Source organism: Pipistrellus kuhlii, unplaced genomic scaffold (assembly GCF_014108245.1).
Source record: "Pipistrellus kuhlii isolate mPipKuh1 unplaced genomic scaffold, mPipKuh1.p scaffold_m20_p_21, whole genome shotgun sequence".
NCBI classification, from domain to species: Eukaryota; Metazoa; Chordata; class Mammalia; order Chiroptera; family Vespertilionidae; genus Pipistrellus; species Pipistrellus kuhlii.
This window is the reverse complement of record NW_023425520.1, coordinates 10,809,841-10,837,104: the sequence shown is the minus strand read 5'-3', so window position 1 is coordinate 10,837,104 and position 27,264 is coordinate 10,809,841. Positions and strand designations below refer to the sequence as shown.

Here is a 27,264-nt window from a genome sequence, read left to right as displayed (position 1 = left end):
GCCCCCCGTGCACCGTGACCCCGAGGACGCCCTGCACCCCCACACCCAGCCCTGGCCCGGGCCTCCGCAGAGGAGGGGGGAGGGAGGAGGGGGAGGGAGGAGGGGGGGCACAGCCCGCACGGTTCCGCCCCAAACACCCCTCCGGCCTGGCCGTGACTCAGCAGAGCGGAAACGGCGCGGGGACGCCCCGCACCGGAGGGAGGAGGCGCCCGCCGGGCACCACCGCCCGGAACTCACTGGTTCCTGAGGGGCTGCGGCTCCCCTGCCACTCTCACTCCCTCCCCAGCGGCAGCCCCCCCTCCCTCCCGTGTGTCCACGCCGGCGCCTCCTGGGTTGAGGGGCACACGCCCACCTCAGCACCAAGCCCCAGAGGGGCGCCCAGTGCACTGAGCTGGGGCCGGAGGTGCTGAGGGCCCAGAGCCCCACGCAGCTGGGGCGCTCAGCTCCCCTCGCCCGCGGGGGTTCCGTCAGCAGGCAGTGTCCAGGCCTGCGGGGCCCAGGCCTGCGGGGTCAGCCCAGGGGTAGGACCAACAGCCCTACAACGAGGAACCAGGAGACATGCTTTATGTGACCAAAGTTGTTAGGGGCAGAAATAGAATATTGAGCTAAGAATATTCTGTTGGGAGCCAGCAGAGTTGAGGCGAGCAACTCAGTCTTAAGGAAATAGAATTAAGTTCCTTCTAACAGAAGTTATGCGGTGCCCTGAGGGCTTGGCCAGAAGATAAGATTAACCTGGGGGCTTAGCATCTCCTGTCTTCCTGCCTCTTCCCCTTCCTGATCCTCCCCCCCTAGACAGCCCAGTCTTGGAATGTTGCACCTTGGAATGTTAACATCTTTGCAACTTCCCCTTCCTGATCCTCCCCCATGGACACTGCCAGGGACCCCTCTGCATGGGCGGCCCTGCCCCCCTTTGTCTCTGCTGTATAAATACAGCCATTTCAGAGAATAAAACTGAGGCTTGATCAGAACCTTGTCTTGCCTCCATTCTTTCGCGTTCCTTGTTTGTTTCATTCTCTTAGGTGGTTCCTGCGTGCCCCCGTTGTTGTCCCGCGGGTGGGGACAATATTCCTTCTGCCAAAACCGGTTTGGCTCAGTGGATAGAGGGTCGGCTTGGGGACTGAAGGGTCCCGGGTTTGATTCCAGTCAAGGGCATGTACCTTGGTTGCGGGCACATCGCCAGTGGGGGGGCGGAGGGGGGTAGGAGGCAGCTGATCGATGTTTCTCTCATCGATGTATCTCTCTATCCCTCTCCCTCTCTGTAAAAAAAATCAATAAAATATATATATAAAAAAAGAATATTCCCTCTGCCTACTGTTCTGATTAAAGACAGCACATTCTAACCTGGCTGGGAGTTGTATGTGCCCGGGACAGCCTTGCCCGGAGTCAGTCTTGGAGTGTGGCCCATGCCCATTCAAGAACAGCTATAATATTACAAAAAGATGAACAATTAACAGCCCCGTGGCCCAAACAAGGGAGTCCTGCCCCTGCCCCCCCACCCCAGCCAACCTTTGCCTACCGTCCCATGCCTGGTTCCTGCTTCCCCACGTAATCTTTGTCCTTTGACCCAATATGAACAGCTGGCTTATCATGGGGTACAGAGCAGATTTTTGTGGGTGTCCGCTGCTCTCCCATGCTGTCAGCAGGACTGGAATAAACGCTCAGCTATGATTCAACCCTGTCTCCGCTGAATGGCTCAGCAGTGACAGGCAGCCGGACCCCTAGGTTGTCCGGTTGCAAAGTGACCTGTTCACAGGCCTGAGGAAGGGGCGTGGAAGGAGGGGTGGGGAGAGTATGTCACTGAATCCTCCCAGGTAGGGCCTCTGCGGAGAAGCTGGGACCTGTTGAGCCAAAGCCATGTACTTTCAAAGTCCTGGAGGGGTCTAGAGCAGGTAACCTCGGGGATGGGAAGCCAGACGCCCGCAGACACCGGCTCCCACAGGTCGGGTGGATGTGATAGTCAGTTGTGGCTGGTCCTTTCCAGATTGTTCCAGAGCAGGCAAGGCTGGGCATCCCGGTACAAACTAGCCCTGCAGCGAGGACAGTGTCCTCTCAGGCCACCAGCATTCCCCCTGTGAGCCTGGGACAGTGACCCTCCGCGCGCCGGGCAGACAGGCCCAGGGACCAGGGAGGGGCAGTGTGGGCAGAGGCCGAAGGGCCTACAGGTGCCCAGGAGTGACTCAGCAGCCTTGCAACCCCTGCAGGCTGGGCCAAGAGCCCCGCTTCCAGCTCCCAGGGCTCCGGTGTCCCTGGCTGATGGGTGGAGGGCACACAAGGAGAGTCCCGCGGTCTGGGGGACCGGGGTTCAGGGAAGGCCCAAGGCCGGCCCTGTCCAAAGATCTGACTGCCGGGAGCTGGCGGCTGCCAGCAGGACCGCCTGGCTTCCGCAGCCTGGGAGGTGGGTTTGCAGGAAGGGACGGAGAACCCAGGGAGAAACCGATGGCAGGAAACTAGCCCCTGAACCTGGAGACCCTCGCCCCTGGGATCCCCAGCTGCGGCCTTCCCAGCATGCCCTGCGAGCCCAGGCTCCCCCCCCCCCCCCCCCCCCACGGACAGGAGTAAACAAGGCGGCGGCGGGGAAACCCCCTGGCAGGGCCCTCTGGGGAGCCTCCCCGGTCAGGTGGCCAGGCCGGCGATGAGTCAGCATCCCATGACCAGCTGTCATGGCAGGGGGATCCCGGCCCTGCTGCCACCTTTCTGGATGGCATCTCACCCGCCAGCCAGGGGGGGGTGAGGAGCAGCAGTGCCCTGTCCTCACAAACAGCCCCTGCTGACATCTGTCCTCACCCACCCGGCGGGGGCCCCTCAGCCTCCGCGGTGCCCACTGCCCCTCCTCACCCTCCAGGGCATGGCGTTGGGGGGGGGGGGGCGTTCGGGGGCATGAAGCTTGGTGCCTGAGGCAGACAGCTATCCCCCACCGTCTTTGAATGGGTGGGAGTGGGCTGGAGCGCCCCTCGCAGGTGGGCCCCCGGGGTGCCGGTGGTCTGACGCCGTTGGAGTTGGCCTGGGGGGCGGGGGTGTCGGGAGGAGGCTGCAGCCGGTGCGGGGGTGAGTGGGCCTGGCAGAGACGGAGGAGGCTTTCAGGGGAGCTGGGGCGGGAGGCCGTCGGGTTTGGCTTATCGCTGTCTGGTGCGTGGTAGCCACCTCCTCAGCTCCTACTTCCTTTCCTGTAAAAACAACCCCATCCCTGGATAACGGTTTTCTGGAAATCCCTGTGTTTTCTCTGGGTATGGAGCCAGCCTCGAGGCCACTCCCTGAAATCAATAAAAATAAAAGGGTTCGAGTCCTGGGGGATGGAATAAAGCCGGGAACAGACATGGGGGGAGTGGGAGGTGTGAAACCCCGCTGGCCTCCGGGACGGCAGGACCCTGAGCTGGCCGCGGGCACTAGAGGGGGCGCCTCCGCCCCTGAGGGCACCGGGGGCAGGTGCCGGGCTCCCCGAAGCCGCGGGGTCGGGCCGAGGCCGGGGCGGGTCCACAGGAGCCGGAGCCGCCCGGTCCCAAGAGCACGGAGCGGGGCGCCCTCCCGCTGGGCCCAGCGCGGCTCCGGGCCTGGGGGGCGGGGGGGGGGCGCGGGCTCAGGCCACCGGGAAGGGGGCCCCACCCCGCCGGAGCGGCACCCTCCAGGCCCTTCTCCCTGGGGCGCCCTCCGGCTCCCGCGGGGCGGGGTGGGCGGGCCTGCGATAGGGAGGGGTTTGCGGTGGGAGTGGCTTGGTCCCCCAAGGCTGTTCATCAAGTGGGACCCCGAGTGGGCTCTGAGGAGTCACGACTGGGATCCGGGGTCCCGACCCCTACACGCCGCTACCCCCAGCAGAGGCCCCGCCTAATGCGGAGGTTCTGGGGGCGCAGGAGACCACCTAAGCCTGGCAGATTGGACAGACGCTCCTCCCTCAAGGAGCAGAGGGAGCAGAGAATCAGAGTTTGGGGGTCACATGGAGAGGGGGCCGCAGGGGTCGGGCTCCGGGCTCTGTCCGCCTCCACACCAAGGGCACCGATTGCTCCCAAATCCCTGCGGACGGCCAGTGCCTGGAGCCTGGGCTCCGCTTCTCCCGTTCGGCCTTCCACCCCGGCCCGGCTCCGTCACACCCCTGCGGACCCGCGGGCAGTGGGCACCCCTTTTGCTGCCTGATGCGGGGGGAGCTGAGGCGGCCCGTGTTCTGGGGGGGCCTTGGAGCGCATGCACATGTTGGACCTGAGCTTTGCCCCTGACCTGTAATCCTGACTCTGGGGCAAGCAGCCACGCTGGGTGGTTGGCTTCCGGCCACCTGACCATGGGCAGGGGGTATAGCTCGGCCTGGCACAAGTGACCAGGTGGAGGGAGGGCGTGGGAGGCCCTGGCCCTGGTGGCTGAGTGCCCAGGAGGATGGTCTGGCACGCCCTAAGCTGAGGAGAGGGTAGAGGGCTGGAGGGCCCACAGGGCCTGGGTCTCCTGGAGGCCAGGCCCAAGCTGGCAGCATGGCCACCTCGGTAGCCTTGTTAAAAGCATGTGAGATGGGAAGCTGGCAGCTGAGAAGGGTATACCATGAGAGGGCTGTGGGGACCCACTCCCCACCCTCAGGCCCTGTGGTTCCCCTAGACCCATGGTCAGCAAACAGTGGCTCGAAGCCACATGCGGCTCTTTGGCCCCTTGAGTGTGGCTCTCCCACAAAATACCACGGCCTGGGTGACTCTATTTTGAAAAAAATGGCGTTAGAAGAAGTTTAAGTTTAAAAAATGTGGCTCTCAAAAGAAATTTCAATTGTTGTCCTGTTGGTATTTGGCTCTGTTGACTAATGAGTTTGCCGACCACTGCTTTAGACAAAAGTTCTGGAGGATAGGGGGTTAACGCCTTGCTCACTCCTGCTCCCAGATTTGCTGTGCATCCCCCATGCCCATTGCTGTTCTGGATGGGAAGTTCCTTTGGGATCCATTTCTCCCCTGCCGTGGGTGGTACATGGCCCAGGGCTGGCCAACCAGAGCATTGTAGCTGAGTCAGGAGGGCACATATAATGCAAACTGGTGGGTGAAATGCCCACAGGCTCCCGGAACAGGGGTCCACCTGTGAGCTGTGCCTACACTGAGCAGATCAAGGCCGGATCTCAGCATCTGAGCTTCTAGGTCCCCTCAGGCCTGATGCTGGGTCATGAGACACTTAAATCTTGATTTTGGTCTTGGTCAGCTGAATCCAAGAGTATGAACCACCATCTCCCCACCCTGGAGGCCAGCCCCGCGTTCCCATGGTAATTACGATCGCCAAAATACAGGCCAGAAGCACGAGGGTCAGCTGTGACCATGCCCTCACCACAGCAGTTCCGGTTGATTGCACTTCCCAGTAGTGACAGCAGCGCTCCTCTTACCAGGAGCATTCCGAATGTTCTCTCCGCACCAGCTCACCTCTGTGCTGAGGTGAGACCATCGATTAGTTCTGGCCAAGCACCTGAGGCCGAAGAGCCATGTATCCCTCAGGGCCAGAGCTGGTGTTTTTAGGGCTCTCTCCCTTTGCCAGGGAAGCCTTTGATGTTCGGGTGCTCATTCCACAGCCCAGGCCGGAACTACCCTGAGCAGAGCACCCAGCGGAGCCTTGATAGATACACAGCTTTGAGAAATATGCCTTTATTAAATCACAGAAATTTGGGGTTATTACAGGGCATAATCAATTACAGAGATAATTCTAACATTATCTCCCATTTTACCCCCCACCCACCCCCAGGAAATGGACTCGGAGAGGATTAAGTCCTTCAGTGGTGGAGCCAGAATCATGAGCCCAGGCAGGCGGTCTTTCTAGTCCAGGCTCTTGACCTCAACGACATACAATCTCCTAAAGAGTGTCCTGAACCCATCTTTTCATCTTTAACCCCCACCCCCCATTCCAGACCATCTCTCTGGGGAGATGCCCATGTGGAGGCAGAAAACACTTGACTCTCTTGGGCTCAGTACTTGGGGCCTGTGAATGAAACTGACACAGGACAGATTAGCAAGAAAACAGACTTTTATTCAAGCACTAGGCAGTTAGAATTTGGGGGCTTATATGGCAGCCTAATAGGGGAAGCAGAGGACAGAGAAATGCCCCGGAATAAGGGGGGAGGAAGACCTACATTCTCAGAGGAATAGAGGAATGTTACAAGACATGAGGAGGGGAGGGGGCACCAGGGGGGCTTTGACCTTTGAAACTGATTCTCTCAGAAGAATGACCAATTAGAAAAGCATAGGGCTCAGAAATTAAGGAAGGTCCAATGAGAAAGGGTCAGGAAGAGACAAAGAGCTGCCTTTATAAACATGGAGACAGAGTCCCAGAAGATTAGATTTCCCCCCATTTTAGAGAAAGCAGGCTTTTCCCAAAGACCACTCCCTAGGAGAGTTTGCACATGCTTGCAGTAAACTTTCACAGTTTTATTTAAAATTGCAAATTTTTTAATTTTGATTAGGGTGTTACATACATGCCCTTATTCCCCCCCCCCATAAAATCGTGAATTTATTCAAACTTCATAGAACAAGAACCCACTGGAAGAGTCCCGGCCTGTCTCCACGTATCAATATGATCAATCTTTCCCTGGTTGCTCCCGGGGAAGGGATTTAGGACAACTGAGTTCTGCTGGGAGGCTCTGCTTTCAGGAGGTAAGAGGCTTCAGGAAAAAGCCTAGTCGCAAATGCCTTCAGCTCAGATAATTTTCATGTTACAGCTGTGTATTCTAGACCAGAGGTCCGAAAGATTGGCAACTGCTGTTCTAGACCCAGTCCCCTGCTTCCTCTCACTCTCTCTAGTCCCTTCTCTATGCTTGACCAATGAACCATTAAAAAATGCAAATCTGACTGTTTCAGCCCCAGGGCAGCCCCCTTCCTCTCCCTGCTCTGGAGGGTCCCCATAGCTCCAAGGGTAAAAACCCAAATTCGTGGTTAGGTGTGCCAGGTCCTGGTGCTCTGCCTGACCCTGTCTGCCTCTGGTACCCGCTGTCACTGAGTATTACCCTGGCTGGCCCGGGGGTTCCTTCAACAGAGTCATTTCCATGTGCTGAACCACTTGGCCACCTTTTTGAGGCAACTCCTCCTCTCCCCTGGGTCAATTGGCTCACCCTCATTTTCTCAGGGAGGCCTCTGTCCTTCAGGCTTTCTGAACCTCACAGACCTTTGTTATGAATGAACATGAGAGGCATTCAAGGAAAGAAAGGCCAGCAAAGGGATGAGGTGAGCCTTAGGCAGCACTTCTAAACTCACTGTGCCAGAGACACCTTAGCATCTAGAGAAGACGAAGGACCTCTGCTTAAAACCATGTTTTCAGCCCAGCCAGGGTTACTCAGTGGTTGAGTGCTGTCCTATGAACCAGGAGGTCAGAGCACACACCTAGGTTGTGGGCTCAGTCTTCATTGTGGAGCATATGGGAGGCAGCCAATAAGTGATTCTTCTTCATTACTGGTGTTTTTATCTCTCTCCCTCTCCTTCCTCTCTGAATAAAAATATATTTTTAGGAGAAAACAAGATGGCAGCAAAGGTAAACACCTAAATTGCTGCCTCGCACAACAATTTCAAAACTACAACTAAAAGACAAAATGGACACCATCCAGAACCAAAAGAAAGCTGGCTGAGTGGAAATTCTACAACTAGAAGGAAAGAGGAAAGCACATTGAGACTTAGAGAGGCTGCAAAAAGCTGAAGTACGGAGATATGTGCATGCGGAGAGGACAGGCAGCTGAGTGCATGGCTGGCTTTCTCAAGCGGGAGGGAGACAGAAGCTCCCAACTGTGCTGAACTCCAGTTCTGGGCGAGACTAGGAATCCAGACTCATTCGGGGAGAAACTGGACTGTCTGGAAGTGGGCGGAACTTGAGGGCAGCTTTCTCTCAGAAGTGCTTATAGCAATTACTGAGGGACACTGAGACCCAGGGGCCTCTTAGGGCAGGGCTGATGGAAAACCAAGGCTGTCTGCTCTGCCCTGAGACTCCGCCCCATCCAAGCTGAGCACAGAGGCTTTTGCAAGTCTTGTCTCATAACGGTGTCTCCAGCACAGTTCTCCCAGCATAGACACAGCTGATCCTCACAGCCAATTGGCCTGGAGGTCAATTCCTCCCAGTGATATCAACAATCAAGACTTAACTACAACAAGGCTGTACACACAATCCACTAAGGGGTGCACTAACGGTGTCCACCTCAGGTAACTGGGGAGGCCAAGCCACTGGGCCCTATAGGACACCTAGCACACAAAGCCACTCTACCAACTCAGGGAAGCAGCCAAAATGCAGAGACAAAAAAACAGATCACAAATGAAAGAAATGGAGGAAAGTAAACAACTGGATATAGAGTTCAAAACCACAGTTATAAGGCTTTTTCAAGAATTTCCTAGAAAAGGCCGATAAATTTAACAAGACCCTCGAGGATATGACCAACTAGAGCCGAAACCGATTTGGCTCAGTGGATAGAGCGTCGGCCTGCAGACTCAAGGGTCCCGGGTTAGATTCCAGTCAAGGGTATGTACCTTGGTTGCAGGCACATCCCCAGTAGGGGGTGTGCAAGAGGCAGCTGATGTTTCTCTCTCATCAATGTTTCTGACTTTCTATCCCTCTCCCTTCCTCTCTGTAATAAAACAATAAAATATATCTTAAAAAAAGAAAAAGAAAAAGGACCAACTAGAAATTAAACATACACTGACTGAAATAAAAAATATTATACAGAAACCTAAGAGCAGACTAGAGGATCGCAAGAATCAAGTCAAAGATTTGAAATACAAATAAGCAAAAAACACTCAACCGGAAAAAAAGAAAGAAAAAAAGAAAGAAAAAAAAATATTTGAAGATAGTGTAAGGAGCCTTGGGACAACCTCAAGCATACCAACATCAGAATTATGGGGGTGCCAGAAGGAGAGAGCAAAATACTTAAAACCTATTTGAAGAAATAATGACTGAAAACTTCCCCCACATGGTGAAAGAAATAGACTTACAAGTCCAGGAAGCACACAGAACCCCAAACAAAAGGAATCTAAAGAGGACCACACCAAGACACATCATAATTAAAATTCCAAGAGCAAAAGACAAAGAGAGAATATTAAAAGCAGCAAGAGAAAAGCAGTTAATTATCTACAAGGGAGCACCCATAGGATTGTCAGCTGATTTATCAACAGAAACTATGCAGGCCAGATGGGAGTGGCAAGAAATATTCAAAGTGATGAATAGCAAGAACCTACAACCAATATTACTCTACTCAGCAAAGTTATCATTCAGAATTGAAGAGCAGATAAAGAGCTTCACAGATAAGAAAAAGCTAAAGAGTTCATCAATACCAAACCAATATTATATAAAATGCTGAAGGGTATTCTTTAAGAAGAGGAAGAAATAAAAGGTAAAGATAAAAATTATGAACAATAAATACATATCTATCAACAAGTGAATCTAAAAATCAAGTGAATAAAAAAATCTGATGATCAGAATTGGTGAATATAATAGAATCAGGGGCATAGAAAGGGAGTGGACTGACAATTCTCGGGGGGAGGGGGGAGGGATGTGTGGGTAAAGGAAGAGACTGGACAAAAATCGTACACCTATGGATGAGGACAGTGTGGGGGAGGTAAGGGCAGAGGGTGGGGTGGGAACCAGGTGGAGGGGGCTATGGGGGGAAAAAAGAGGAACAGTTGTAATAATCTGAACAATAAAGACTTATTAAATTAAAAAAATATATATATTTTAAAACCCCCACAAAATCATGTGTTTTTTTCTTTTTTGTTTTTTTCAAAATCATGTTTTGAAATGCATACAATAAAATATACTGCATTATAAAAGGACTGCTAATATTGAAATGCAAATATTCTATATAATAAAAGCCTAACCTGCTAAGTGTCCCATCCATCCGTTCAACCAAAGTGTAATATGGTAATGAAATACGTAGGGCACTCAACTGCTGGCTTTGACATGCACTGACCATCAGGGAGCAGAAAGCTAACCAGTCGCTATGATATACAACTGACCACCAGGGGCCACACACTCTGACTTAGCTTGCTGCTGTGGTCCGGCAGATTGGGCCAGACACGCCCTGGAGCCCTGCCGTGGCCGGCCAACCTCCCGCATCCCTCCTGGCCCCGGTCGTGCTCCAGCGGGGTCCCTAGGCCTGGCCTGGGCTCTCTCGCAATCCGAGACCCTTTGGGGGATGTCAGAGAGCCAGTTTCGGACTCATCCCGCAGGTCAGGCCGAGGAACCCCACTGGTGCACGAATTCATGCACTGGGCCTCTAGTCAAAATATAAAAAGTTATGACATTATAAGATACAGAGGTAGGACTAATAAGGACCAGAACCAGCAGGTAGCAGTGGGCATGAGACTGCTATTTTGAGGTGTGCGCAGCACCTGCAGCGAGTATGAAAACCCTGGTGATTTTGTTAGGGGGCAAAATAGATACTGGGACTAGCTATGGTTATGGGAAATATCAATCACGCTCTGTTAACCATGATTGCCTTGTTCTGGTTAAAGAAAGGACATGCTAACCTGGCTGGGAGTTGTATGCCCTCAGACCTGGAAGACAACCTTGGAACGTGGTCTATTCTCAATCAAGAACTGCCTATTATCATGGAAAGATTAACCACCTTATTGCCCAAACAATGGAGTCCCACATTGCCTCCTCCCCCATGCTTGTAATTTCTACTTCCCCACCTAGTCTTTGTCTTACCCTATAGAAGCAGCTGGCTTGTGGGGGTGCTAGAGAGATTTTGTGGAAGACCTGCTGCTCTCCCATGCTGCTGACAGTATTGGAATAAACACTCGTATGTGACTCAACCCTGTCTCTGCTCTCTGCTTAACTGGCTCAAGTAGTGACAGGCGACCCAGGCCCATGGGTTGTCCGGTGTCAATTTCTGTGTGATAGCCACAAGTATTGTGAATTCTGCTGGACTTTGCTGCCTCCGTTCACAACTCAAGGAAATAAATTTCAGTTAAAGGTTAGTGATTTTTTTTTTCTCTCATCAAAGTTGGATTTTTTTTTAAATTTTTTTTTCCTCATCTCAGCTCCTGGAGCTCCCAACCCTGGGTCCTTGGGCCAAGGTGAAGAACCGGTGAAGGGTGGGACCTCCCGGCTGTCCCCGAGTCTCCAGGAGGCAGTGTGGCTAGAGGCAGACATGCGATCCCCACACAAAGGCCCTGGCACTCTGCGGGAAGCAAGAACCAAGGAGGAAGGGCCTCCGCTGGGTCTGGAGAGAAGACGGGACTTTCTGCGCCCCTCTGGCTCCCCTTCCCTCCTGGGTGGCAGGGTGACAGGCAGAGTTCACTGCCTAGAAGTGCCCGAGGGAATTGGGTGGCAGGAGGCCCTGAGGAGGTCACTGCAGAAGGGCACAGGGAGCTGAGGAAAACGGCCAGGAGCCAGACAGCACTGCGGTTTCCAAGGATAAAGTTGGGGTGCAGAGGCTCTGGGACGGAGGGCCGGTGAATGCCTGCAACGGGCCTTCCCTCACTGTGGCGTCACTTGTGCAGGCCCTGGGGACAGAGCCTCTCTCCATGACACCCCCTCTCCAGCCCCCTTCCAGAGGGAGCACCCGGTTTCCTCCAGGATGCCCCTTCTCAGTTAGGGTGCAATCCTGGCAGGACAGTCAGGCCTGGTGCCCAGCCAAGCGGCGGGTGCGTGGCCCGGAGAGCCCCTCCTGGGATTCTGATGGGGTAGGGGGAGCAGCCTGGTTGGCAGGGTCTGGAAAGACTGCCCTCACTCTCGCGGGCCTGGACCCTATGGTTGCCCAACCAGCCATCAGTTTGAGGCCCCCTTCAGGCTCCGCACGCCAGCCCCTCCCCATTCCCCATCACTTCCCAGAGGCAACCTCCCCTGCCCTGGGCATCCAGTTGGGACAGAGGCCCTGCATCTCCGGCGTCTTATTCCTCCCTGGGAGCCACCCATCTCCGCTCCGCCCACAGGCAGAGGCAGGGGGCGGGGACTCGGAGCTTCCCGAACTTTAGTAACTGACCGGCCATCTCCTTGACTTTTACTGGTTTTGTTTCCTTAAACCAACTCATTTTAAACGTCAACACATATTTAGGGGGGAAATGAAACCCTTGGATCACAGCCCAAGTGAAAACCATGATCCCTTGCCACACACAGAAGACACCTGTGAGAACGGGGACACACAGCCTCCGGAGGCTGCCAGCCGCGGGCCCTTCCTCAGCCCGAACGGCCGCAGGGAGCGGCCTCAGTCCGGCCTGGTCAGGCCTCCGCGGCCGCCTCCCCGCTCCCCGCAGACTCCTCTCTGCGAGGCCAGTGCCCGGCCCGCTCCCAGCGCCCGCCCGCCCAGTGCAGGCCGGGCTGGAGGAAAACAATGCCCAGCACCTCCCAGCCCGCCCCATGCCCGCCCATGTCTCCCCATGCCCGCCCCCATGCCCGCCCCCATACCCCCCCATGCCCGCCCCATACCCGCTCCCATGTCTCCCCTTGTCCGCCCCCATGCCCCCCCCATGTCTCCCCTTGTCCGCCCCCATACCCCCCCATGCACCCCCATGCCTCCCATGTCCGCCCCCATACCCCCCCCATGTCCGCCCCCATGCCCGCCCCATGTCTCCCCATGTCCGCCCCTATACCCCCCCATGTCTCCCCCAGGCCCGCCCCAATGCCCGCCCCCATCTCCCCCCCATGCCCGCCCCCATACCCCCCCATGTCCGCCCCCATACCCCCCCATGCCCGCCCCATGCCCCCCATGTCTCCCCATGCCCGCCCCCATGCCCGAAAGGCCCCGCGGTCCTCGCAGCCGATGCCAGGAGCCAGGACTGTGAGGGGTGGTGCTCAGGCTCCCAATGCCGCCCAGAGCCGGGCTGCCTGACCCCTGTGGCCGGCCCTCCCCGGCCCCCAGAGCCGGGCTGCCTGACCCCTGAGGCCGCCCCTCCCCGGCCCCCAGAGCCGGGCTGCCTGACCCCTGTGGCCGGCCCTCCCCGGCCCCCAGAGCCGGGCTGCCTGACCCCTGAGGCCGGCCCTCCCCGGCCCCCAGAGCCGGGCTGCCTGACCCCTGTGGCCGCCCCTCCCCGGCCCCCAGCGGGCCGCCCGGACGGTACGGGACAAGGGGGCGCCCCCGAGTAAGGGGACAGGGCGCTGGCCGTGGGGGGCCGAGAGCCCGTCACCCGAAGGCTGTGCCCGCCGCCGGCCCACCCGCGCCTGGTCACTGCCCAGCACCGCACACGCCACCTCCTTTCTCCCGGAAACACCCACGTCCCTTTTTACCAACTGGAGCGCCTCTGCCCAACGCCTTCATCTGCGGCCCGAGGCCGGCGCTGGGGCCGCCGCGGGGGTGCGGCGGGACTGAGCCCCGGGCGGAGCGGCGCCGGCTCCACCCCCCGCCTGGGCCCGGGCCCGAGGCCCCGAGCAGCGGACGGTCCGCCGACAGGAACCGCCGCGCAGCGGCCGGCGGGCCCGCCTCACCTGCGGGCCGGACTCGGCGCCCCGCCTCCGGAGCGGGCGGCGGCGATGCTGCGGCCCCTTTAAGCCGGGCCGCCCCGCCCCGCGCTCCGACTCCGCGCCCGGATCCAGGCCGGGCCGCGCTCCGCCGCCCAGTGCAGCCCGCCGCCGGCCCGCGGAGGAAGGCCCGGCGCCCGCGCCCGGAGGAGCCGTCCAGCCCGCCCGCCCGGGCCCCGCCCCGCCCACCCCGGGGCCGGGGCCCCGCCGCCTCCGGCCCGCCCGGCCCCGCTCCCGGGCCATGCGGCCTCGGCCCCGCCGGCGCCCGCCGCGCACCCGGGGAGATGCGGCTCCGCAATGGCCCCTTCCTGACGCTGCTGCTCCTCTGCCTGTGCGCCCTCCTCTCGCTGTCCTGGTACGCGGCCCTCGGCGGCCAGAAAGGTGAGCCCGCCGCGCCCGCACCTGGGCGCCGGCCGCCCGGGGGGCGGGGGTCGCGGCCGGAAGCGGCGGGCCCTTCCCCTCGCGGCGCGGGGGCCCTCCCGCCCTCCCCCGCTCGCCGCTGCGGGAACAACAAACTCCCGGCGCCCGGAAGGCCGGGTGGCCGCGGCGAGCCCGCGGTGCCGCTCGCGCGCGGACCCGCCTCGGGAGCGCAGTTGCGCCCTTGGTACCTGGGCACCTGGGGGCTTCAGGGACCGGCTGCAAGGCCACGGCGCCGTGCCCCGTGGTGCCCCAGGAGCCCGGGCACCTGCGCCGGAGGAAGCACTGTGCTCCTGAGACAGGTGTGAGGGACCGCGGACACCCAGACAGCGGCTGTCCCTCACCCCACCCTGCTTGCATGGTCACACCCCCTGCCCGGGCTGCTCCTGGGGTGCCCGCCGCCCGCCTCCTGGACCAGTGGCCCCAGCACTGCTCCGCGGGCCCGGGGTGGGGGCAGCCTTCCGGGGCTGCCGGCCCAGGAGTGCCCGGAGGACCTCATGAGCAGCCAGCCCAGCCCGCACCCATGAACTCCCTTTGTGTGGTCTCACCCCTCCTGCAGTTCGGCCAAGCTGCTCACCCGCCCCGGAGGCCCTGTGGATCTGGTCGGCCCTTGGGAGTGGGAGGTGGGGGAGGCGGGCTCCAGACTGGCTGGTGTGGGTCAGGATGGCGGGGGCTGAGGAGGCCCTACAGCCCTCATCCGTCCAGCCTGCAGCCCCGAAGCCACCAGGAAAAGGCGGCTTCCTGCCTGCCTCCTGGCCTCCTGCCTCCTGCCTCCTGGCCTGCCTGCAGAGGCTTCGCAGGATCAGGCTGAGGTCAACTGAGCCTCTGCTCCCTCCACTTCCGGCTTCCCTGTCCCCCCCTCCCCCCCCCACACACACACCCACACACGGAATGGAGCTGGGGGAGGAGCTAGAACCTTCCTGACCCTCGGCCCCAGCAGCCCTCCCACCTGCCCCTGCCTGCCCGCTCGCCCGCCCACTGCAATCCTCCCTGCAGTCCTCCCGTGTGGGTGAGGCCAGGGGCCCTGAGGGGGTACCCCTAGGACTGCAGAGCTCTCTCTGGGTCTCCACGGGGAAGGGGGTGTCACCTGGGGGAGAGCTTGGCGCACACTTGTCCGACTGTGGTGGAGTGATGAGCGGACACCCTGTCCTGGCCAGGGTAGTTCCTGTCCGCCTCCTGCGCAGCCGCGTGCCCTCAGCCCACCAGTGTCCCGGGCAGCAGTGTGGGGTTCCAGTGGCTCCATTTAGGGCTCACACTCCCTGAAGGGGCATCGGGGAGACTGGCACTCAAGGCCCCGGGGAGTGTGAGAGCACCTTCAGCCAAAGAATTGTGGGGCTCAGATGCAGGGACCATCAACCCTGGGGCACGGAAGCCAAGGAGCCTTGGGCATGGTGAGGTGTGACTGGGCCTTGCACTGTTTCTGGGCGCCCAGTAGGGCCAGATCTTCAGAGCCTCAAGAGAAGCCTGATCCTGAGCTCTTAGGTGACCCCTTTTCTCACTCACAGACAATGGTTTAAGCCTGTGGAGGAGCCAGGCTGAGCCAGGCTGAGGCCATAGGGTCCCGGCTTCCATCTGAGCGAGTGAGGAGCTCAGGATAGGGTGGCTGGGCACTGGTACTTGGGGGAAGGCCAGCGGAGCCTGGTCTGTAGAAGGGAGGAGGCGGGCAGGTGGCCAGAGAGGAAGGCGGCAGCAGGAGAAGATGGACCCTGCATGCCAAGGGCCAGGAAGGAGGTGCAGGCCTTGGCGAGATGGGCCCTGGCTGTGGGTTCACATCCAGCCTTGACCACATCAGTGACCAGCGCTGTTAGCGCTGTCACTGCAGCTCAGCCACGTGCTGTGAAAGCCTCTCCCAGGGAGGACAGCAGCCAGGGCCAGCTTCCGCACCTGTGCTTCAGCAGTGGGAGTCCGTGTGTGTGTGTGTGTGTGTCCCGGAGCATGGGACAAGTGCTGGAGGGAATGCTCACTGCCCCCCACCCTGGCCCCCCGCTGTTAACACACCTGCCCGGCCCTCTGAGCCTGCTTCCCCTCCCTGAGCCTGGGCGAACGGTCTGTGTCTGCAGCCACGTGGGGACTACAGGGAGACTGTGGTCATGGGCCTCAGGTGTGCTATTCTCTGCCTTTCGGTGGGAAAACCTCCAATAGCATGGCCACAGCTGCAGTCCTTCCTGGGGCCGGCTGTACCAGGCCAGATCCCACCCCATCTCCCCGGGGTAAGGAGGTGTGGAGAGCAGGAGACACCAGGGCCCCTCAGCCCTCGCTCCCAGAACCAGGGCTCCCAGACCTTTGCCCTTCCCATCAATTGAGCTGCCTTCCCAGCCACTCGCCACCTCAGTCCAACCACCCAGCCCTTGCAGGTTGTGTGGTGCGGGGCCTGGCAGCACTCTGGCTAAGGCTCAGCACCTGGACAGGCAGTCACCAAGCTTGAGGTTCTGGCTTTGACAGGCGAGGACAAGTTGGGCCCACAAGCGAGAAGCTGGGGACCTTGCAGGCAGCAGGCAGTGCAGAAGCAGGGGCAGGTGCTGAGGGACCAGGGGGGCTGCTGAGGGATGGGGTCAGCGTTCAGGGGAATGAAACCAGGCCCTGGTACCCACAGCCCACTCCTTTAGTAAGTGGAGGACGTTCAGGCCCTGGGCAGAGGGAGGCCACTGGGAAGGGCAGCCGCGGTATGGAGCGGGCTGTGCCAGGCCTTGGTAGTCGGCGATTCAAGGCAACAGTGCCCACCGCTGCCTACCCAGCCTGTCCGCCAGGGGAGGCTAAGGTTGGACAGAGCTCAGCCTACTTAAAGAGAGGGGGGAGGGGGTGGCAGAGGCAGCAGTCAGAGGTGTGAGGCCTCCCACAGCCCCCTACTTCACAAAGGGCCCCCCTGCCCTGGTGTGGGCAGCCAGGGCCATAGGGAAGTGGGCAGGGCCTCAGCAGGAGGAAGGCCACCTGCTACGTCCAGGTGGCTGAACTGCTTCTGCTGGGCCGGGCAGCTCCTGTTCACGGGTTCAGATTTCCAGGGTAACCTGGCCCTAGAGCCCAGTGCGGACCTGGAGATCCCGTAACCTGACCAGCCTCTGCCCTCCCCACCGGAGTGGGCCAGCTGGGGATGGAGGCTCCAGAAGTAGTAGTGTCCTGAGGTGGCTGCAATGTTTTAAGATACATTTTTATTGATTTCAGAGGAAGGGAGAGGGAGAAAGAGATGGAAACATCAGTGATGAGAGAATCATTGATCAGCTGCCGCCTGCACGTCCCCTACTGGGGATCAAGCCCGAAACCTGGGCATGTGCCCTGACCAGAATGGAACCTGGGACCCTTCAGTCCACAGGCCAACGCTCTGTCCGCTGAGTCACACCAGCCAGGGCATGAGGTGACTGAAATTTGCCGTGGCTGTGGCCTCTGGTGCACACGGCTGTGGGGAGTGACACCATCTGGGAGCTGTGACCCCTCCAGGGGTTGGGGGTGGAAGAGCTGCCTGGGGTGGGAGCGGATTCCTGGGCTTGGAGACTTTTAAACCAGGCCTTGAAGGCCACACGGGTGTTCCTTTGGCAGGAGGAGGAAAGGGGTCGCAGGCAGAGGACGGCATGTGTGTGAGCATGGCCGTGGGCAAGGATGAGGAGTGCTGGAAGCAAAGGAAGGTGGTGCTGGTGAGACCAGACAGGCCTAGCCCACAGCCCTCCGGCCCGCTGTGCCCGCTGCCGTGGGGATGCTCTGGTCTCGTGCTTGCTCACCGGTCCCTGCCCAACCGGTGGAGCCAGGAGGTGCACCCCAGGGACCTCACCTGTGCTGCTCTCCGTGCACCCAACACCACTGGAGGTTCTCCACGGGCCTCCCGAGAAGCAGGCCTCAGGGCATCAGAAGTGGCCCCTCTGCTGCTGACCCACTGGGCGACCCTGGACTAGTTCTAGGCATCATTTGCTCATTTGAGCGCTTGGGGGCAGGAACAGCAGCCGCCAGCCCTGGGGCTGGTGTGAGACTGAGGGGATCCAGGTGTGGGTCCTGCTAAGAAACCCCTTGAGGAAGGGCTGGGTCTTTGTGCCCTGGATGGCGCCTTTGGTTGTCCCAGCCCTGGCAGGAGCAGATCTGCCAGGAGAAGCCAGAGGGCGGAAAAGGATTCAGCCTGAGGCTGTCCCAGCCCCTGCTTAGGGATGCCCCACGCGGGCTGGGAATGGTCCTGAAGCCCTCCCGCTCAGATCCCTCCTGGAAGGAGAAAAGCCTGGGGGAGGAGAGAGGACTGGAGAGTGCTACCCCACCCCACCCCCAGCCTTTCTCCCCCAGGTGTGTCAGTGTGACTTCAAAGTGACCCTGTGCAACCTCCGAAAACTCCCCTGTGGCAGGCACGGGAACAGGTGTAGCTGGTCCGTGGCACAGATGGGCACAGATGTATGCACTGGCTCCCTCCCCGGGCTGTAGGTAGCTCTAGGCCGCCCCCTGGTGACAGCTTGCGGACCGCCCTCAGGTGACGTGGTGGACGTGTACCAGCGCGAGTTCCTGGCTCTGCGCGACCGGCTGCACGCCGCCGAGCAGGAGAGCCTCAAGCGCTCCAAGGAGCTCAACCTGGTGCTGGACGAGATCAAGAGGGCCGTGTCCGAGAGGCAGGCGCTGCGGGACCGCGACAGCAACCGCACGTGGGCCAGGCTCACCGGTGAGGCCGCCGGCGACCGGGAGGCGGGGCTGCTGGCGGGCCTCCCCCTCTGCCCCCGGGCTGACCGTCCTTTCCCCGGCCCTCGCAGAGGACCCGCGCCTGAAGCCGTGGAACGCCTCGCAGAAACATGTGCTGCACTTGCCTTCGGTCTTCCACCACCTGCCGCACCTGCTGGCCAAGGAGAGCAGCCTGCAGCCGGCCGTGCGCCTGGGCCAGGGCCGCACCGGAGGTGGGCGGGGCCTCGGGGAGGTGGGCGGGGCCGCGCGGAGGTGGGCGGGGCCGCGGGCCGGCGCTGGGCGGGCGGCGTGGCCAGGCCTGAGGACCGCTCTCCGCAGTGTCGGTGGTGATGGGCATCCCCAGCGTGCGGCGCGAGGTCCACTCCTACCTGACGGACACGCTGCACTCGCTCATCTCGGAACTGAGCCCGCAGGAGAAGGAGGACTCGGTCATCGTGGTGCTGATTGCTGAGGTGAGTGGGCGGGCGCGGGGCGGGGGCACCGCACGGAGGACACCTGGCACCGATGACTGGAAGGAACACTCCGAGGGGAGAGCTATCAGAAGTTCCCCATCATTCACTGACTTATCCAGACAAAAAGTTAAGAGACATGTCAGCGCCCCCTCGTGGAGATGCCATTCACCTACTGTGCCCCACCCGGGTGCCTACCCAAGGGCTTTTCTCTGCGGCCCCTGTGACCCCTGGCCCAGCCTCACTCGGCCCTCAGGATCCGGGCTCACTCCCTCTGAGGCCCACACCCCTATCCCCAGCCCTTCTTCCGGGCCATTCGGGCAGCGGCCCTGCTGAGGGTGCTGCTTGTCTCCCCGCAGACTGACCCGCAGTACACCGCGGTGGTGACGGAGAACATCAAGGCCTTGTGAGTACCGGCAGCTGGAAGAGCTGGTGGAAGGAGGGCCCTTGTGGCGTATTGGGTCAACAGATCCTCCTCCCAAGACAGGGACCTCTGGGAGGGTGCGCCCCTGCGGGCTTGTAGAGGTGGCCCAACCCCTCCAAGCCCCACGCCTCAGTGGTGCCTCCTAGTGGGCCTTCAGCAAGGGACAGGGTCTGCTGGCTCTGCTCTGCCCCTGCTCCGGGCCCTGGAGACACGCCCCCTCTGGCCTTCCTGTCCCCCAGGTTCCCCACAGAGATCCATTCCGGGCTCCTGGAGGTCATCGCCCCTTCCCCACACTTCTACCCTGACTTCTCCCGGCTCCGCGAGTCCTTTGGGGACCCCAAGGAGAGAGTCAGGTACTAGCGCTGCCCGTTCCAGCTCCCCCAGCACCCTCCTCTCGCCTGCTGAGAGCCCAGGCTGCTGGCTGTAGTGCCTCCCCTTCTGCACTGGAGGACCCTGCGGGAGAGGGAGGAGGGGTGCGGTGAGTGTGCCGGGGTAGCTGTGCCAGAGGAGGATTCTGAGCTCCGAGGCGGCCCTGGCCCACAGGTGGAGGACCAAACAGAACCTCGATTACTGCTTCCTCATGATGTACGCGCAGTCCAAAGGCATCTACTACGTCCAGGTCAGCACCGCCCTGCTCGGCTCCCCCGAGACCTGGGGGGCCCGGGAGATGCATGCCGCCCTGCCGTGTGCCATCCTGAGTCCCAGGCCCTTCTCCCCTCCCGGAGCAGCTGGAGGACGACATCGTGGCCAAGCCCAACTACCTGAGCACCATGAAGAACTTCGCTCTGCAGCAGCCGTCCGAGGACTGGATGATCCTGGAGTTCTCCCAGCTGGGCTTCATTGGTGGGACCCCCCTCCGTCCCATGACCTGAACAGAGCCCCTCAGTCGTCGTCCCCACCCCCCTACCTCTGTCATAACCCTGACCCATAGCCCATGCCCTGCAACTTCGTGTTGGCCTGAAGTGGCCACTGGAGCCACAGCTGGCCTCTTCCCACCTGCCCTCAGAGTCACCGTCAGTGTCTGACCCCTGGTGCCCACACCTGCCTGCAGCTGGGGGACCTCCCTAGTGGTCCCACAAGGATTAAGAGGAAGCAGGGCAGGCAGAGCTGCCTGCTCAGCACCGCACCCGCTTCCCCACCAGGGAAGATGTTCAAGTCACTGGACCTGAGCCTGATTGTGGAGTTCATCCTCATGTTCTACCGGGACAAGCCCATCGACTGGCTCCTGGACCACATCCTGTGGGTGAAGGTCTGCAACCCGGAGAAGGACGCGGTGAGCAGGGCTGCAGAGGCGGCCGGGCGGTGGACAGGCACCTCCAGCGGGGACTGTCTGCGGGTGGGACTGTCTTCCGGTGGGGCATGAGCGCACTTAGATCGCTGCCTCCCTCCGCAGAAGCACTGTGACCGGCAGAAGGCCAACCTCCGCATCCGCTTCAAGCCGTCCCTCTTCCAGCACGTGGGCACGCACTCCTCGCTGGCGGGCAAGATTCAGAAGCTGAAGGTGGGCTGTGCCCCCGGGAGCCCGGGTGGGCCCGGGCAGCAGGGCCGGTCCGGGCGCCCCTGGCAGCGCTGTCTCTGGGCCTAGGACAAGGACTTCGGGAAGCAGGCGCTTCGGAAGGAGCACATGAACCCCCCGGCCGAAGTGAGCACGAGCCTCAAAACGTACCAGCACTTCACCCTGGAGAAGGCCTACCTGCGCGAGGACTTCTTCTGGGCCTTCACACCCGCTGCCGGGGACTTCATCCGCTTCCGCTTCTTCCAGCCGCTGCGCCTGGAGCGGTCAGTGCGGCACAGGCCCGGGGGAGGCAGGGCGGCACACGGGTCCCCGTGGGGGAGGCAGGGCGGCCACCAGAGTACAGGCCTCACCACAAACTCTGTGACCCCAGCAAATGAGTCAGCCCTCCCCTGCCTCAGTTTCCCTACCTGAAGAGGGGGTGCATAATGGCAGCTACCTTGTAAAGATGCCAGGCAGGGCCCCCAGGAGCTCCAAGACACTGCCATCATCCTCCTCCAGTGAGGAAGGCCTGGCTACCTTGCACAGCCAGTGGCTGCCCCGGGGGTGCCCAGCGTCGCCCAGCGCCCGGGCCCAAGCCTGGCCTTTCCTCTGCCGGGCAGCGTGCCTGGCAGCCCCGCCTGCAGGGCTCACAGGCCTGCCGGCCGCAGGTTCTTCTTCCGCAGCGGGAACATCGAGCACCCGGAGGACAAGCTCTTCAACACGTCCGTGGAGGTGCTGCCCTTCGACGTGAGTGCCGGGCGCGTGGGTGCCGGCGAGGCCGCCGTGCCCAGCCCTGGCTTCAGACCCTTGTTTTTGCCCCCAGAACCCCCAGTCAGACAAGGAGGCCCTGCAGGAGGGCCGCTCAACCACCCTCCGGTACCCGCGGAGCCCCGATGGCTACCTCCAGATAGGTGAGTGGGCTCAGGCAGGCCGAGGGGGGGAGAGGCTGGGGTCTCGGGACAAGCTCTCAGCACTGCCGTCCCCAGGCTCCTTCTCCAAAGGCGTGGCCGAGGGCGAGGTGGACCCGGCCTTCGGGCCCCTGGAAGCACTGCGCCTCTCCATCCAGACAGACTCGCCCGTGTGGGTCATTCTGAGCGAGGTGAGGCCAGGCGGGGCAGGGAGCAGGGAACACGGAGCTGCGTGGGGCCAGCTCTGTGCCCTGCTGACCCGGGCGGCTCTTGCAGATCTTCCTGAAGAAGGCGGACTGAGGAGGACTTCTGAGGACTGGCCCCCGACGCCAGGAGACCAGGATGTCTTCGCTGCTGCCCCCAGGGCCAGATGTGGCCCACCCGGCCTGAGGGTGCTCCTGGCACCTCTCAGCAGCTGGGGCTGCCGCTGGCGGGAGGCCCCAGGAGCTGGTGCTGCCCACCGCCCGGCCGCGGGAGGAGGTGGTGTCCCCACACTGTGCCTGAGGCCGGTCTGGCCGCCCCAACTGCTCGCAGCTGGCGGGGGGCTGGAGCCAGGCCGATGTAGAAGAGCTTTTCCTGGGCGCTCTCTGGCGCGAACACTGGAATGCATATACTACTTACGTGCTGTGTTTTTTATTCTTGGATACATTTGATTTTTTTCACTTAAGTCCACATATACTTCTATAAGAGCGTGACTTGTAATAAAGGGTTAATGAAGTGTGTGCCTCCTGCCCGGTGCTCCACTCCGGTTGGTGGGGGTGGGGAGCAGGCGCCAGATGGAGCCTCCTTGTGCCCACCTGCTGCCACCTCTGCACAACCCCGTTTCCTTGGCACTGTCCAGTCCAGGCCTGGGCCACCTTGAAGGGGAGGCTGCACAGAATCTGGGGCCCTGGCCCTCAAAAGCTGCCCTTCACAGGACCTCAAGCATGCCCCTCACTTCCTTCATCCACCCCAGCTGCCTGGGGTGGGGCCTCTAAACTGGTGGGGCATCCGCCACCTCGTTCCCTCTTCAAGGGCCTCGGCCCTGTCCTCGCCCCTGGGCCCAAGGCCTCCATCACCTCCCCACCGTCTCTGACACATTTTGGGGACTCCCGCCCACTTCTGGACCTTTGCATACATTTTCACCCTGAGAGCTCCTCCCCTGCCGACTGGACCTCAAGTCACTCCTGAGGGCCGTTATTTTCGGCCGGTGGGTCCTCCCGGAGTCGACCCTCAAGGCGCCTACCACGTTCGCCATCCACCCCCTCCAGCCCCTCTTCCAAGGCAGGTGCCCCGAAACCTACACTGCCCTAGGCACCGGGCCAGGGAACAAGGACAGGGCAGGCTCAGAGCAGGGCGTGGCCGCAGGGGGACCCATGGGGAGGCCGGGCCTAGGACCGGATCGAAGCCCTGGCGGGGGGGCGGAGGGGGCGGCTTTCCTTCCTCGGCCCGTTCCCGCCGCCCTCGGAAGCCCACTCGACCGCTACGGCCCGGGGCTGGGCCTACCCCCCAAGCTCCTCAGCCCGCGGAGCGACGCTGTCCGACCAGAGAGAGCGTTCGGGCCTGGGCGCGAGCACTTTAATCAGAGACTGGGCTGGGGGCACCCTCCCCCGTCCTCCCCCCTCCCGTACCCCATCCCCCCCGATCCTCCCGGCGCCCGGCTCCGGTCCAGCTCGCAGATCCGCGTCCTCGGTGTCAGGCCCAGGGCAGCAGCGTCCCGAGCCGCCCCCGGAGCGCGGCGCGCAGCGAGGCGGGCAGGAAGTGGGCGAGCAGGCCGAGCGCCGCCAGCGCCACCAGCAGCCAGAGCGCGTGCGCGCTCGTGTACAGCGGGGCCAGCCTGCGGACGGCAGCCTGAGGGCGGGGCCTGCGGAGCCCCGCCCCAGCCCCGCCCCCGAGCGCCCCCGCCCCACTCAGAGCACCCGCCCCCTAAGCCCCGCCCCGCCCCGCCCCCCAACTCGGCTCCCCAAAGGGACCCGCCTCCCGCCCGTGGGGACCCGCCGGCCGCCCTCCCGGCCTCACCTCTGCTGCGCGGAGCGCGCGTAGCCCTGGAAGTAGCGGAGGCGCGCGAACAGGTAGACCAGGCCGCACGCGGCCGCAGCACCTGGAGGCGCGGGCGGGTGAGCGCCGGGCCGGACCCCGGGCCCCAGCCGCGCGCCCCTGCCCCGCCGGGGCCCAGACCTTCGTGGCAGAAGACGCCGGCCACCCAGAGCGCGGCCAGGAACAGCGGGAAGTACTCGCTGCAGTTGACCCTGCGGAGCGCGGGGGTGAGGGCGGCGCCGCCTCCACCCGCCCCGCCGCCCCGCTCGGCCCCGCGCTCACTGCGCTCGGAAGACGCGCTCGAACTCGGGCGGGCCGGTGGTGAGCGGCGGCGACACGCGGAAGGCCCTGCGCGCCGCGATCACCTGCAGGGAGAAGTAGGCTGGGGGGCGGGGGGCGCTCAGGCCGGGCCGCAGCCTCCCGGGCCCGCCTCCCAGCGCCTCGCACCTTTCTCCTCCACTCCGTCCGCGCTACACCGAGCTCAGGGCTCCCCTTGGCCGCCCTCCGCAGGGGACCCCACCCCGTTCTTCTTGCGCTCGCCCTGTGTCCATGGCCTCAGTGGGAAGGGCAGGGTGCTGCCTGGGCACCCTGTGAGCGTGGGGGGAGGAGGTGCCAGTCACCGGGACACCTGCCATGGGCTTTCCTTCTAAATCATTTGACTTGCAAAATACAGGCAAATAGCCAGCTACCCGGCCTTGGACCTTGCCTTTTCCATACCTACATAGGGAGTGCCACCAAGGCCGCAGCTGGGCACAGGCTTTGCTGTGGGACCCTCCCTAGTGGTTCCCACAGGGAGTAAGACAGGGGTCTGAGGCACCCGCCTCGGTCTCAGTTTCTCTGTTCAGACACTCGGACCGTGGCCTAAATCTGACAGACATCCTCTCCCCTGCCTCCGGTGTGGCAGCGGGGACTCTTCCAGGCCAGCGCCAGACTCCACGGGCTCTGCCACCTTCATTCCAGCACGGGTGGGTGGGCTGTCCTCGGGGATCTGAGTGTGTGTGGGCCCTTCCTTAACCCCAGGCCAGGCCCTTACCACACACAGCCCCAGTGTGGGTGTCCCAGCTACCTTACAGCACCTCTGGGCCGGGCCCTGGGCAGACATATGCCAAAGGCATGTGTGGGTACCGAGGTGGCCATGCAAGCCCCTTGCAGGATCTGGAGGAAGCCCTGTGGCTATGAGCAGGGGCCCAAGGCCAAGCTTGCTGATGTGGCTCGAAAGGGATGGAGATGGCCTGGTCCCTCCAGGCCCTGCCCTGCTGTGCCTGTCCTGGCCCATGCGCGGTGATGTCCTAAGCAGGGGGTGCCCGGCCCAGGAATGTGTCCTCTAGGGTAAGTCAGACAGGCACCAAGGGAGCGAGTTCTAACCCTGCCCGGCTCCGGGTGACCCCGCACGGCGGGGGTGCCTCTGAAGGCGAGGCCGGGACACCCAGAGAGGCCCCTGGTTGTCCCACTTTGGACCCACCCCTCCTGGCGCACACTCAGGGCTCTCTATGCTGGTTGAGGGTCACCACCTCAGCCCTGTGGTGCCTGACGGGCCTACCCCAGTCATCCCTCAGGGCCTTTTCCCTCTCCCTGTCCTGCCAGCCTCGGTCCGTCCTCAGACACCCATCCGCCTCCCCTCTGGGAAACGACAAGCCCCTCAGCCCTGGGGCATCCCCGCCTCCGGGAGCAGGTCGGGGGCCAGACTCTGGGCTGGGGGCCCAGCTCTGGCCCTCATCTGGGCCTGGGCCCTCCAGGACCTGCAGGGCAGAAGGCCAGCTGCAGGGGTCCGAGGCCCCCCCACCTCCCAAACAGGAGCCGGCTCACCTTGCAGTAGAACCCCCAGGAGGGTAACCGTGGCCAGAAGAGCCACCTCGTCCTTCATGGCGGCGCTGGTGGCTCTGTGGGCGGCTGGTGTGTGAGGCTCCTGCACAGCTGTCAGCCCTGCCTGCGGCTGCTCAGAGGCTGGCCCCGGAGAGGAAGATGCTGGCTCTCCCCCCCTTTGCAGAGGAGGAGTGCGGGGAGGGGCGTAACTATGGCCCGAGAGGGGCAGGAGCCTGGCCACTGAGCAGGCGGAAACCAGGGTCACATGAGTCTGGGCAGAAGGGAGCAGCTGGCTGGGATGGCTTGGCCACTTCCAGTTTTTCTAGTCCCTGTGCCAAGCCCCATGCTGATGGGACTGAAGCTGTCCACCCAGGTGTGCTCCAGCCTCCGCTGTCACCATGCCATCCCCTGCCCCCCGGGCCCTGCCCCCAGCAGGTCCCGCTGGCCCTCAGACCCTCATCCTGCGCCCACTGGGCTCTGGTTTCCTAGGTCCGGCTTCCGGAAACCAAAGCTGCCACCACTTCCCATCTTAGCCCCCGGCCACACGGCCACAGCCGAGTGCTGGCTTTCTCCAGAAGCCTCTGCAGCCTGGCTCCAGTGCATGGGTGACGGGGGGGGGGGGGGGGGGGGGGGGGCGGCCTGGCTGGCCTGGCAGGTGGCTTAGCCGCTCAGGACGGCCGAACTCGTCCTCTCAGGGTCTCTGACCCCAAGCGGTCGCTGCTGTTTCTGCCTGCTCAGCAGCCCTCCTTCCTGAGACCCTGTCTCCGCACCTCGTCCTGTGGTCCGGGCAGAGCTGCCCCCACTCTCCTGAGACCTATGGGAAGGACACGGGAGCCAAAACCGGCCGTAGAGCCAAGATGGTGAGACGCAGCTCTAGTAGCTTCCTTAGAACTGAGAGTTCGGAGTGAGGAGGGAGGTTGCTGAAGGCCACTGATGGAGCCGGAGGAGGATGGAGCCCCTCAGGGCCACCATGACGGAGAGGGGGCTCGTCCTGGCACCCTGAGGCCACCTGGACAGGCCGCCTGGCGGTCAGAACCGCTTCTCCTTAGGCTTACACTGCTGGGAAGTGGTTTTGGCCAGCGGTGGCAGCATCAGACGGACACACAGCACAGGCAGGAGCCGGGGAGGCCTCAGCGCGCACTGGCCAGGCTGTGGGAGGGACCGGGCGGGCAGCTGGGTCTCTGAGCTGCTGCAGCAGCAGGTCCTGCCGCCAGGACGACCTGGCACCCCTCAGCCTCCACACCTTGCACCCACCTGGCCTCCTTTCTCGCTGCCCCACGCCCACGTTCCAGCCTGAGGTTTCCCAAGAACCCTTTACACTCATTCCCTGGCCACACCAACCAGCCATTCTGGCCCTCCCTGCCACCCAGCCAGCTCCCCAGACATCGAGGGCCTCCCAGTCCGTGTGCGCTGTGGACGAGGCCTGACCCACAGGAGCTCAGTGACAGGGCGGGCTGATAGGTGCTTAGGAACAAAGGAGAGCTCCAGGGACGGGATGCCAGACGTGCCCTGTGGCTACCATATTTCCATTATGTAAACTAAGAAATTAGCATTAATATACTATTACCGGGCCTCTTCCTCCCTGAAACTGGCCCTGACGGTAGGACTGCTGGTGGGCTGCTGTGCCCCGCGGAGTCCGTGCGGCCTGTCGCTCCGCTGGGTGCACGTCTGTGTCTCGGGTCCCGGTGCGCAGGGCTGTATCACAGCTCATCTGCGGCCTGGGTGTTTCTGGGTTCCTGCAGG

The 27,264-nt window shown here is 61.9% G+C and overlaps 2 protein-coding genes across 4 annotated transcripts; one reads left to right on the top strand and one right to left on the bottom strand.

Moving 5' to 3' along the window:
• The first annotated feature begins 13,562 nt into the window (after positions 1-13,562).
• Positions 13,563-22,420, top strand: MGAT4B (alpha-1,3-mannosyl-glycoprotein 4-beta-N-acetylglucosaminyltransferase B). Of its 3 annotated transcripts, none has more exons than XM_036450201.2 (15): positions 13,563-13,749; positions 18,224-18,409; positions 18,498-18,638; positions 18,745-18,878; positions 19,235-19,281; positions 19,539-19,652; positions 19,843-19,918; positions 20,028-20,142; positions 20,442-20,635; positions 20,693-20,800; positions 20,885-21,078; positions 21,415-21,541; positions 21,618-21,705; positions 21,781-21,893; positions 21,979-22,420. In XM_036450201.2, exons 1-15 carry the CDS (start codon positions 13,653-13,655, stop codon positions 22,000-22,002), a joined length of 1,758 nt encoding a protein of 585 aa, XP_036306094.1. In that variant the 5' UTR covers positions 13,563-13,652; the 3' UTR covers positions 22,003-22,420. The 3 variants fall into 3 exon arrangements, with proteins under 3 accessions (XP_036306094.1, XP_036306096.1, XP_036306097.1); XM_036450204.2 differs by having other exon boundaries at positions 13,568-13,749; positions 20,442-20,572; positions 21,463-21,541; XM_036450203.2 differs by having other exon boundaries at positions 13,566-13,749; positions 20,442-20,572; positions 21,463-21,541; positions 21,618-21,893.
• Positions 22,421-23,245: 825 nt separating this feature from the next.
• Positions 23,246-25,928, bottom strand: LTC4S (leukotriene C4 synthase). Its single transcript, XM_045585788.1, has 6 exons — positions 25,525-25,928; positions 24,001-24,100; positions 23,860-23,930; positions 23,701-23,782; positions 23,329-23,518; positions 23,246-23,296 (listed from the first exon to the last, which is right to left on the bottom strand). Exons 1-5 carry the CDS (start codon positions 25,580-25,582, stop codon positions 23,377-23,379), a joined length of 453 nt encoding a protein of 150 aa, XP_045441744.1. The 5' UTR covers positions 25,583-25,928; the 3' UTR covers positions 23,246-23,296; positions 23,329-23,376.
• Positions 25,929-27,264: the final 1,336 nt, after the last annotated feature.